The sequence below is a fragment of the Myotis brandtii genome, unplaced genomic scaffold (assembly GCF_000412655.1).
Source record: "Myotis brandtii unplaced genomic scaffold, ASM41265v1 scaffold332, whole genome shotgun sequence".
Classification (NCBI taxonomy): Eukaryota; Metazoa; Chordata; class Mammalia; order Chiroptera; family Vespertilionidae; genus Myotis; species Myotis brandtii.
This window is the reverse complement of record NW_005362797.1, coordinates 1,991,941-2,004,212: the sequence shown is the minus strand read 5'-3', so window position 1 is coordinate 2,004,212 and position 12,272 is coordinate 1,991,941. Positions and strand designations below refer to the sequence as shown.

General features: G+C 44.6%; 1 protein-coding gene across 1 annotated transcript in view; it reads right to left on the bottom strand.

Moving 5' to 3' along the window:
- Positions 1 to 224: 224 nt before the first annotated feature.
- The window catches only part of PSMC1 (proteasome 26S subunit, ATPase 1), a 12,921-nt gene continuing 873 nt past the window's right edge, over positions 225 to 12,272 (bottom strand). The window contains exons 2-11 of the mRNA XM_005871189.2: positions 9,712 to 9,765; positions 9,019 to 9,115; positions 6,755 to 6,879; positions 5,740 to 5,925; positions 5,450 to 5,578; positions 4,542 to 4,638; positions 3,287 to 3,476; positions 2,266 to 2,417; positions 1,512 to 1,666; positions 225 to 544 (exon numbers count right to left, since the gene is read on the bottom strand). Of these exons, the coding sequence (XP_005871251.1) occupies positions 410 to 544; positions 1,512 to 1,666; positions 2,266 to 2,417; positions 3,287 to 3,476; positions 4,542 to 4,638; positions 5,450 to 5,578; positions 5,740 to 5,925; positions 6,755 to 6,879; positions 9,019 to 9,115; positions 9,712 to 9,765 (1,320 nt within the window). The 3' untranslated portion in view covers positions 225 to 409. The remainder of the gene's footprint in view (positions 545 to 1,511; positions 1,667 to 2,265; positions 2,418 to 3,286; positions 3,477 to 4,541; positions 4,639 to 5,449; positions 5,579 to 5,739; positions 5,926 to 6,754; positions 6,880 to 9,018; positions 9,116 to 9,711; positions 9,766 to 12,272) is intronic.

Below are 12,272 nucleotides of genomic sequence, written 5' to 3'. Positions count from 1 at the left end.
CAGGAATGCAGCCTTTGTTGCTGGAGCGTCAGCGATGGCTGGCACGTGGCTATGGGGTCACGTCTTCCCCACTGGCTGCGCAGCCACCACCCGCTCTGGGGCGTGATGTGAGGGCAGCAGGTATTGGAGGCTGCACTCTGATCGCCCAGAACAGAAGCTTCCCTGACACCCAATCCACCTGCCGAGCAGCGGGTGTGGATGCTCCAGACACAGGAGGACCGGCGTGAGAAAGAACTCGCTTTATTGGGAATGGAGCGCTGCACGTCGGGCTCCTGCACGTGGTGCTCAGAGAGGTACACAGGGCACATAATGAAGAGCAACTGCAACGGGGTCCTCTGGGCAACTCCCCACCTCCTCCCTCCCCGGGGTCGGCACCCCTGACCACTTCCTTGAAGGCAACTGAGGTTCCCTAGAGATAGAGCCCCTCAGGGGTGCCTTCTTGTTTTTTATACAGAACATTTTCTTTCGATTTTTTGAAGTCTTCATTTGTGACTTTCATTCTACGTTCTCTCAAGGCCATGAGACCAGCTTCTGTACAGATTGCCTGTAAGAAAGAACGGGATGTTCAGAAAGTGAAATACTTTTTATTTTTATTCTAACAATTCAGAGAGCTATTTGGAAATAAGGTAGAAGACACTTGTTTTAAACACAAATTACTCTAGATTTATTTGGGAAAAGATTAGATTTTTTAAATGCGTTAAGCATTGTAATTGTTTTCTGAAAGGACATGAGGCGGCTTAGACTGGAGTAACTAAGGAAGAGGACTGGCCAGGAAGTAAGGCTCTGGGTCTATGCTGGCTCAGGTGCTAACCAGCTGTGTGGCCTGGCAGGTCAGTGAGTTCTCACAGCCCCACTTTAAAGGGAGAAATATTTCTAAGTAATAGATGATTTATACACGGAAATTTAGAGGTAACAGTGTGTGACCATTTCATTTACCAATAGGCATAAGAGAACATTTAGTAGAATGAATACATAATATTCACTTTAATATATTTACTTTTTTAATAATCACCTGTTACAAAACAAGATATAAACAATGAAATGATATAAACAATCCTAGCATTGAAGTTCCTATTTGGTTAAGGTTCAGCAGAAAAAACGTGTGCATAGAAAGATAAAGCAAACGGGTAAAATGGCAACATTTGGTAAATCGAAGTAATGGTATATATGGGTGTTTACTAGTTGCAACTGTTATGAAGGCTTAAAATATTTCAAAGTAAAAAAGTTGGTGCAAAATCAAATTTCTGTTTTAAGAAGAGAGATTTTACTTCCCAACCAAGACACTAATGTAGTCCTACAGATCCAAGGATATACAGCGCAGGCAGCAGCATGAAAGGCCACGTCTGCGTCCCACCCTACCTAATCTAACAAACCAGATCTTCCCATAAAGAGCAGGATGCAGCATATTCAGTGCTGCCAGGCCTTGTTCTAAATCCTGGTCACCTGGGAAGAACCATCCTAACTCATAAAGGGATGTGATCAAACAAGAGTCCAGCCAGCGCCGTTCTCACCTTGATGTCAGCACCAGAGAGGTCGTCCTTAGCCATGATCAAGTCGTCCAGTGTCACGTCATCAGCCAGCGTCATTCTGCTTGTGTGGATCTGAAAGATGCGCTTCTTGGTCTTTTCATCGGGCAGGGGGAACTCGATCTTCCTGTCGATGCGGCCTGTAAGTACAGAGGCTTCAGTGGCAGCTCTGTGCAGCCTCGGCTGTGCCCGCGCCTGTCTCATGTGCAGTTTCAGTGTCCTCTGGAAGGGGTCCAAATCTTAAAAGGTGAACACTCACCTTTCTAGTTTTAAGTTTCTATGTTTGAATTCACTTATTTTCTCTGCTACCTCCAGAAACAAATGAAAGGAATGGTTCCTGAATGGCACATTTAGTGCAAAAGGACAGATCAGTCCGGTTAAAAAAATTATGAAGAGAGTAAAGAAATTAGCTACCACTGCTTTCACTGCTAAATGAATGCAAAAACTGAGCCTAAATTATTATATGAATTACTTCTTCATTTCTTCAGGAAAAAAGTCCTTGAGGCTTAAAAGGGAGTACCTGGGAAAGAAAAGATCACATAACATTGGAATTCAAAAAGCCACACTGCACAGACTATATCATGCTCTTATCTATAACCTCAAGGTTACTCTAAATTTCAGTGCAATGTTGCCTTTACATGTATCATTTTATAATCTCATAAGCTCCCCAAACTACACGTAAGAAGCACAAATACACATAGACAGCTGTTCTCCATGATGAGGCAAAAGCAAATGTGACCTGGTCTGATTAGTGCTGGATCCAGAGTTTCTATTCGGTTTGTGGCCATGATGACTTTCACGTCTCCCCTTGAATCAAATCCATCCAACTGGTTCAACAGTTCCAACATTGTTCGCTGAATTTCTCTCTCACCACCGGAGTTTGAGTCATATCTTTGGGAAAAAAGGAGAAGGAATGAAGACCCAACTGATCTGCTAACGGGAAATTACAGCAAAAAACTCAACACTCTTGTCTCAACCCAACAGCCAGGTTACACAGCTCATTATTTTCTTTGTAGCAGTTTTCATTGCCAAAGTTTTCTCTCCCAGTTTGGTGTCCCCCAACCTGAGTGCTCCCTGAGGCCAGAGGCTTGTTTTCATGGCTGTGTCCCCAGAGTCTAGACCAGCCGTGGGCAAACTACGGCCCGTTTGAAATGAATAAAACTAAAAAAGACCGTACCCTTTTATGTAATGATGTTTACTTTGAATTTATATTAGTTCACACAAACACTCCATCCATGCTTTTGTTCCGGCCCTCCGGTCCAGTTTAAGAACCCATTGTGGCCCTCGAGTCAAAAAGTTTGCCCACCCCTGGTCTAGACAGAGCCTGGCTCAGAGCAGATGCTCAGGGTGTGGTTACTGACCGACCAATCTTCAGGTTCACAACCACCCAGTAGGTGGGAGAGCAGAGCCTACAGCATCAGGGAAAGCCAGAATAGGAACTGTGGCAAACAGAGGCCACAGGGAGTGCTCAATGACCACTCAGAGAAGAGCTACAAGGTTTTTCCCCTCTAAAGCAGCGGTTCTCAACCTGTGGGTCGCGACCCCTTTGGTGGTCGAATGACCCTTTCACAGGGGTCGCCTAAGACCATCCTGCATATGATATTTACATTACGATTCATAACAGTAGCAACGTTACAGTTATGAAGTAGTAACGAAAATAATTTTATGGTTGGGTCAGATCATGAGGAACTGTATTTAAAGGGCCAGAAGGTTGAGAACCACTGCTCTAAAGGATACAAAACAGGTAAAAGAAAGTCTACCTTTTTGTCCCAATGGCATCAATTTCATCAATAAACACAATGGATGGTGCATGTTCTTCAGCAACTCGAAACAATTCCCGAACGAGCTTGGGCCCATCGCCTAGGTACTTCTGAATAAGTTCAGAGCCAACCACTCTCAAGAAAGTGGCTGAAGTTTGGTTTGCTACTGCTTTAGCCAGTAAGGTTTTACCTATTTTAGATTAAAAAGACAAAGGGAAAAAATCCTCAGACTCTGTCATTACCATCTTAAGTGGATATTAAAAATGGACAGATTCCTATGATGAAAAGGCATGGCACCCTCTTGGGTACATGATTTTAAGTCAATCAAATAACCTTCCTCCTTTGTAATTTACATAGCAATGAAATGCTAAGTCCTGGACTGCACAATTCACACAGGTCAATTACATATATACTAGAGGCCCGGTGCACAATGGGGGCTGGGGAAGGGACCACGGGAGGCTGGCTCCAGGGTGTGTACCACGAGTCTCGGCCAGTCCCTGATCGGCGGGACCCCAGCAGCGCAAGCTCACGTATAGGTCAGAGCATCTGCCCCCCGGTGGTCAGTGTGCATCATAGCGACTGGTCAAACGAACGGTCGGACACTTAGCATATCAGGCGTTTATTATATAGGATTTTTTTTTTACCTTCATGCATTTATTCATCCAATATGAATATTCAGTGCCAGTGGACCGGGAGAATGAACCTAATCTGAACAGCACAGGGTAGGTTTTAAGTCATGACTCTCCGCTGTGGCTCTGGTGCATGATCACACTCCAGACGACACAGCGTCATCTTCAGGGAGGGGCCCAGACGACCAGTGTTTTTAAAGCTCCCAAGGTGATGCCAATGTACAGCCAAGGTGAAGCACCCTCTTTTATTGAGCTCTTCTTACAAACTAGTTCCAATAGACTCACATTGCTTTTATAAATATTTGAAGGCATTATATTTTACAGCATATACTTCTACTGTGTTTGAGTATAGGAGTTTGGGGAACTGTTCCTAATACTGTTTTTTTTAACACACTGACTCTGTGCAGTCTACAATTTCAAGTCCTAAGTTCAGTTTCTTAGTGCATCTACTATACAGATAAATACACTTTTTTACGTAATAGGTATTTTTCCAGAGAAGCTGCTTATCCCCAAATTCCAAAATATTGCTTAGAACACCGTCTTAAACTAAGGACTGTGTAACTCACTAACGCTGCTGCTCAAGTTGAGCTGAGTGCCTGGAAGTGTCAAACCCACAGCACACATACCTGTGCCAGGTGGCCCATAGAGAATGACCCCCTTAGGGGGCTTTATACCCATCTCTTCGTAATACTCAGGGTGAGTGAGAGGAAGTTCCACAGATTCCTATAGGAAACAAACACTATGTAAAAGTGAAAAGCTTTCTTACTGAAACCACCACCATAGTCATGAACTGGCATCACGAGCACGTCTCACTTGCAACAAAAATAAGCTAAAATTTCAATTACTTTTGTTGGAGACAACGTGCTTGACGTCACTAGTAGCAAGGACACACTGAAGAAGACACCCACCCCCTCTCTTCCTAATGGCACCCCATTTCCCCTTCCCTTCTTTGTAGAAGTCAGCCTTGAATAACATCTAAAACTTCCTCAGCAAATGAAACTTAAAAATTCACAGACAGGAACTGGCAAGGCTTTCTGATTGCTGTTACCATCCTGGCCATTCCCAGCTGTCGAAAGGTCACCAGTGAGATCTGTGACAGCTCTGAGGGACTCCTCTTCAGATCAAAGAACCTGCCAAGGACTGGCCCACAGCCATCCCGGATGATCCCTCCCCGAACCCCAGGCCCAGGGCAGGGAATATGTTCCAGACCCCACCACTGTGTAAGTGTGTGCCATGCACCCTACCCCACACATCACTGGCTGAAGTCAACACAATGGGACCATTATATGTGTGAGTACACAGAGAATCATTAAACATTACATGCAAAAAGTATTAAGCTGCAGCAAGAACTATCACAGAATTAGTTACTTCTATTACCTAACTCGGTATTCACAAATATAAAAGACCACAGCTGATAAGCTCTGAGTCAGTTATTGGTCTGATCAATAAAGAAAACAAAACATGCAAAACAACTCCAAGTATCCTAAACGAGAGACCAGAAGTCTAAAGACCCAGCGCTGGTTCCTAGACATACCTTAATCTCCTGGATTTGGTTGTCCAACCCCCCAATGTCGGCATAGGTCTCCTGCGGGGCCTTTTCCACCTTCATCACCGTGACCAAGGGGTCTGTGTCATCCATCAGCACCCCTATCACAGCATGCACCTAACAGGGAACATTACGCTTCAACACAGGATGTGAGGCTCACACATTCATTACAACCAAGCAACGCTGGTCACAGAATTTGACTGTGGAAGATGTACTTACATGGGACGGGTGGGCAGATGTACAAGAAAGGAGAAAGCTTTCTCTGAGACTCAACTCACCTTGTGGTTGAGCAGGACGGAGCAGCCTGGTTCCAGCAGGTCCTTGTCCACAAAGGAAAGAATGCTGACGTAGTGTTCTGAGCCCACAGATGTAGACACGATGGCGTGATTGTCATCAATGATCTCTTCCAAGGTCCCCACTGACATCGGAGTCCCCCTCAGGTCATCTACCTTTGATCTTTCCTCCTATGGAAGAGTATGTCAAGAAGGAAAAGTAGATTAGGCCTAAAAAAGCAGATGAATTCAGAGTTCACTAGATTTACAAAGCAGTTGGCACATTTATTTATTACTAGGGGCCAGGTGCGGGCCCATCAGTCTGGCCTGCGCCCTCTCGCAATCCAGGACCCCTCAGGGGATGCCTGCGCCCTCTCGAAATCCAGGACCCCTCAGGGGATGTTGAAGAGCTGGTTTTGGCCCAATCCCTGTAGGCCAGGCCGAGGGACCCTCCTCCCTCCTCTGGGTCTGGGGTGCAGGTGAAGTAGATTCGAGGCTGACAGTGCCCCTGCAGCAACCTAACCCACGACTGATTCCACGAGGAATTGGGCTCCCTCCTCTACGGGTTGGAGCATCTGCCCCCTGGTGGTCATTGTGCATCATACCTACCATGTGAACAGGTGGACGGTTGCTTAGGCTTTTATATATATAGATTACTTTTCGTTACTCCTCACTGGAGGATATTTTTCCCATTGATTTGGGGGGGGTGGGGGGTGGAGAAGCATGAACATGAGAGAGACACATCGACTGGTTGCCTCCTGCATGTGCCCCAACCAGGCCCAGGAATGGAGCTTGAGCCTGCAACAGTTAAGGTACAGGCCCTTAACTGCGAGCCAACAGTCTAACCACTGAACCACACAGGCCACGGCACAGTTGGTGCTTTTAAAAGGCAGCTAATAATGAATCACCATAAAAGCCTGAAAGAGTCAACTACTTGAATTTCATTTATCCACGGACAGTTTTAGGGTTTAAATAGAATTTAATTTGTAAAAATGAAAGCTACAGTAATTTCTCAATTTACCTCTTGCTTTTCTTCTAAAGGCTTCATTTGTTCCTGATTTCTAATGAATTCTTCCTCCATGAGAAGATAGTCTTTAATTCTTTCTAACTTCAATAATTTTAACCGGCACTGAGTGTGAGGTGTCACTGTAATTAAAAAAATAAAGTTTTATTATACTTGAAGCTTGACGTTAGCAATTGTTTACTCTTCTTTTAAATTGACACTATTACAGATGTCCTCATTCCTCCCGTTTGCCCACCTCCACCCAGCCTTCCCCCCTTAGTTTATTCTTGAGAGAGATTTAAAAAAAGACTTAAAATAAGTTCACTTTAGTTGGACAGACTCTGAAAGTTAAAAGTTTGGTGACCCTAAAAGCAGGTGCCTAAATGCAAAGGGGACAGGGATTTTGCAGTTATAGGCAAGCCTGTAAACATGGGATGAGGACTGTGACCAATCAGCTAATATATAATGAAATCACTAACCAAACTGTGTGTGTATATTAAAAAGTCATAGATGCAGAAGGTAAGTTTGCTTTGGCTTATTATTCCCCACAGTGCCAATGGGTACACATAATGTGCAGTCCGTCCACCCTGTTGCACACTAATGTAATTCACCTCCCTTTGTAGGATTGTGAAATACTAGTGATATTAACATGCACTAAACATTTTTCCCCACACTCTTTTGTACTGTTTCTCTTGGCTTCGCTTCTTAATATTTATATAGATAAACCTTTTCTTTTGTGGTGTTGGGTTTCCTGACTTCTTCAAAAGGTCTCTCCTCCCCTAAGGTTAATGAATTATTCCTGGAGTTATCATTTATTTACTTATTTTCATATGTATATCTATAATCCATCTGGCAAAAAGCAAGGGGTCTATTTTCTTTCAATAGCACATAAATAACCCAGCATCTTTCCACAGAACTAAAATGTCACCTTCGCCGTATATTAATTATCCATGTAACTTGACTTCCTATGCTCTTCTGATGACCTGATGATCTAGTCTTTTTTTTAAAAAAATATATTTCTTTATTGATTTAAGAGAGGAAGGGAGAGGGAGGAAGAGATAGAAACATCAACGATGAGAGAGTCATTGATTGGCTGCCTTCTGCACGGCCCCCGCTGGGGACCAAGCCCGCAGCCCGGGCCTGTGCCCTTGTCCGAAATCGAACCCGGGACCTTTCAGTCCCCAGGCCGACGCTCTATCCACTGCGCCAAACTGGCTAGAGCAAATTCCTTGACTTTAAAATAGGGTTCACATACTTACCCTGCTAACTCAGTTGATTTGATTATCAAAGAAAAATCAAGCAAATGACGCAAATTGCAAAACATGGAAAAACAAACTTCCCACTCATCTTTCCTTCTTTCTCAGACCAGGATGGAAATTCTCACCCCAGCTCTAAAATCCTCACAATACCTTCGTTCATGGAGAAAGTGTGGCAGAGCTGTAGAGACAGGCCGCAAGACAAACGAAAAACAACCCGTCTGGATATCCTCTGCTTTACTGTGGCACCATCTGTCCCCACACTAGCACGAAGCAGCAAAGAATGGGAAAGATTCAGGTGCTCTGATGATCTATTCTTTATCAATGCCATATTGATTCATTACAGTAGACTGATGGCACATTTTTTACTGTCTGACTCATTTCTTAACCAGGCAATATTTTAAAAATTATTTCATCTAAGCAGGAAGGGACTGGTTTAGATAGGGGCAGGGGAGGTATTTGAGCTCAGGCCTAACGGGGTGAGAAGCAGGCAGCCATAGGAAGGACTGGGGACGAACATTTTGAAGCAGAGGGCAAGGCCCTGGCGTGCAGAAGAGTCAAAGAGCACAAGGCTACGAGAATCACCAGCAAAGGGAGTGAGGGGCTAAGGATGGACACATGGGCCGGGCCACCTGGTCTGAGTTTTATTCTATGTTGTATAGGAAGCCATTGAAAACCTTTATGTTCAGGCACCATAGGATGTGAATTCTAACACAGTGGCATTCCTTTGCTTCATACAGTAAATGTGTTTCTAAGTTACTCAAGCTCAGCCTGAGTTTTCTACTCTAAAACTACTTTTAGTAGATTAGAGGAACTGGTTCACGATTCCTAAAGTGAGATAGTCATGTAACTGTTAAACCCAAAGTACAGCTTGTATTCCAACCTAGAGGCATGCCGCACACAGGAGTCAGACAGAATACAGTCCCGGGGCTGGAGCTCCAACCGCGCCCATCTCCCGTCTAAGCTACACACACAGTCCATTCCCCTAGGAAGCGGAAAGACAGCAAGGAAGAACCACATCATTACCCAGTGGCAGTTTGCTGGCAGCATCTGGTCCCTTGGTTTTCTTCTTCTTTTTCCCCACTCTGGTTGGCACGGGAGGTTCATATTTCTTCTTCTTGTCCTAGAGTTTTCAGAACAGCAGGGGGAAAAGAATCACACAAATCATATGAAAACACAAACTTATTTCTGTAGGATCATTGTCTATTTCCAGGTGACATGATTTTCCTTATCTTTTAGGATACTATTACAAACTGTTCTTTAAAAAAACACACTAGGTTTTATATTTCTGCAATTTAATATGGGAATGTAATTGGTCTTTCTTTTTATAACATACAATGATAGATTATTCAATAAAGAATAGAGAGGTTAGAATTCAGTTATATTCCAAAAGTCTGAGTTGATATAACTTGAGACAATTCTTCACATCTCAGGAAATTAAACACTAAAATTAGAAGCAATTTATTTTAACACTCCTCTAATGTGTAAATTACTTTTACACATTTAAAAGTCATTAATTCATAAACACCTATGTGACAGGTCAATAACCTTTTCAAAAACATGTAAAGGGCACTGTATCTGTAGGCCAGGCTGGGTTAAATAGCTACAAGATTATTTATCTTGCATTTTAAGATCCATGAATCCCCAAATTATGCACTGAGATCCATGACATTTCCCACAAGTTGTTCACAACACGAACATATCTGGCTTCATATTTACCTTGTCATCCTTCTTGCCACCTCCAGGACCATGACCACCACTCTGACTCTGACCCTGGGAGTGAGGGGGGAAGAGGTATACATTCAGAATATGATCACTTCAAAAGAACACCCCCTCTTCTTTTCCTGAAGCTCTAAGACACTGGCAGCACTTCCCCCATTTTAACATCTCTGCACTGGAGATGCACTTGCAGTCAATGAGCACGTCGGGCATGGCACCATTTATTTTTCCGAAAAGCAGTTAGTAGCACAACGGTACACCTTGTCACTGCATAAATCAAGGACAACTCGATCAGCAAACAGACATCATTATGTATCATAATGAGGCTAAGATTCCAGACACACACCCTTCTTGGGAAGGTATAGAGTTTGGTACAGATTCTTTAATATGAAACTACCACCAAGAGTATATTTTGTGAAATTAGGCCATGAAAACTAAATCATTTCCCCTTTCAACAATGATTTACTAATAATTTACTCCTCACTAAGATAACACCAGACCCAGGAGACTTCCTTTCAACAGCAGCGTACACACCTACCATCCCTAAAGCCTGGGCACTCGCACCGTCTTTTCCCCCAAAACCCGAAAGGCTGAAGCACCTTAAGGCTTCAAGAACTTAAGTGTATTAATAATAAGCTTCAGCGGGATTTCTGATTTTAAAAGACCCTTCAGTTACAGGACAATGCATAACACAGAGCAACGTCTCGGAAAAGACTGCATTTTAAACAAGTCATAGTGAACCTGACTGGGGGCCCCCTCTCAGTCCCCTCAAATCACTTCTTCATCGGAACCTCTAAATACACTGCCAGCTTCACCATCAAACAAAACTACCATATCACGGTTACCCAAAGGCGCTAGGGCCAAATATATATCCCATGTGCAGCCTTTTTAAAACTCTGTGCTTTATTCTGAAGACGGTAACCAAGGGCTCTGAGAAACGTTGGGAAACAGCTAGAGTGCAACAGGCTGCCCAAGTGACAGGTCTTTACAATCACTTATAATAAGGAAATCTGCTGTGGGCTGGGCAGCTCGTGTGTGTGGAGTGCTTACTGTGTGCCCGTCTGTACAGACATTTTCCTTCACTATCTCGTCAATTCCACAGTCCTTCAAGGCGGGGCTCACTATTCCCACTTTCTAGACAGGAACTAAACAAGCCTAAGAACATGGAATTAGATGCATCCAGGCTTGAATTCTGACTCCATCACTAATAGGCCAGTGACCTCAGGTACGTCAGGGCACCTACCAGAGCCTTGGGGTCCTTCACGGGAAAGCCCGGAGGATCCTAGCTTTGGTGAGAGGTATTTTGTAAACTTTTTCTTTTTTCCCCTTATGTCTTACATAGATGAAACATTTCTATTGTGTATTAATTGTTAAGGGCTAGACCAGGGGTGGGCAACCTTTTTGACTCGAGGGCCACAATGGGTTCTTAAACTGGACCGGAGGGCCGGAACAAAAGCATGGATGGAGTGTTTGTGTGAACTAATATAAATTCAAAGTAAACATCATTACATAAAAGGGTACGGTCTTTTTTTTAAAGTTTTATTCATTTCAATTCATTTCCGGGCCGTAGTTTGCCCACGGCTGTTCTAGCTCCTAGCTGTTGCTGACAATGAAGTAGCATAATGATCTATAATGATCCACTTAGTATTCACATGATGCAGTAACTACTCACCAACACAGTATCAGTGAGTCAGAAACGCCAGGGTCAGCATTTTAACTGCTGGTCTGGTCACGGATCTGGACACTGGACTCCATCTGCTCACTCTCTTGTCCACCCCTTATCTCTGCTTCTGTCCAGGCCGTTCTGTCTTATTTGGACTCAGCCTCTCCCCTGAGATTCCCGCCTCCAGTTTCCCCCTCACCTATCCAGCTACCACCTTCGAAAACCATCAGCCGATCCTTTAATTCTCCTTAAAGGCCTGCAGCTGCTCCCCAGCATTTGCGGTGTAACACCCAACCCTTCAGCCTAGCATGCCGGGCCCTCCACAAACGCTGCAGGTTCCTCTGCTGTTCAGACAACCTTCCCAGGTTCACCGACTTCCTCGTGATCCCGCCGGTCCTGCCCACCGAGGACGCTTCCTGAACAGCCCCCACACTTCTCTGTGTCGGGGGCATTTTACCTGATGTGTCTCCGTCTCCACACCATATGCCACGCCGGGCGCTAACGGCCTCAGGGCCTCACCTCATTCTTACAGACCCTCGAGCTTGGTACCATCATTACCTCGAATTTACACACAAAACAAAACCACCGAGGCCCAGAGAAGTCACGCATGTTGTTTCCAAGCAGGAACCACACTCAGTCCTCTGGAGGCCAGTCTGTGTGTCTCCATCACATGGACAACGAGTCCATCGCAGAAGGGGCCCAAGAAAAGCCCGGCAGGGTTTGCCTCCAGCACAGCTACTTCCGGTGTCTCCTCCTTGGTACCGTGAGGATGAGAACTGCCTCACTTGTGAGGAATATGAGGAAATGCTGGCAAGTGCCTGGCACAGGCTTCAACAGCACCCCAAGTCCCAGATGACCCCCACGGCTCGGGGGCCGCCTGCCTGCTGTCGGCGACGCG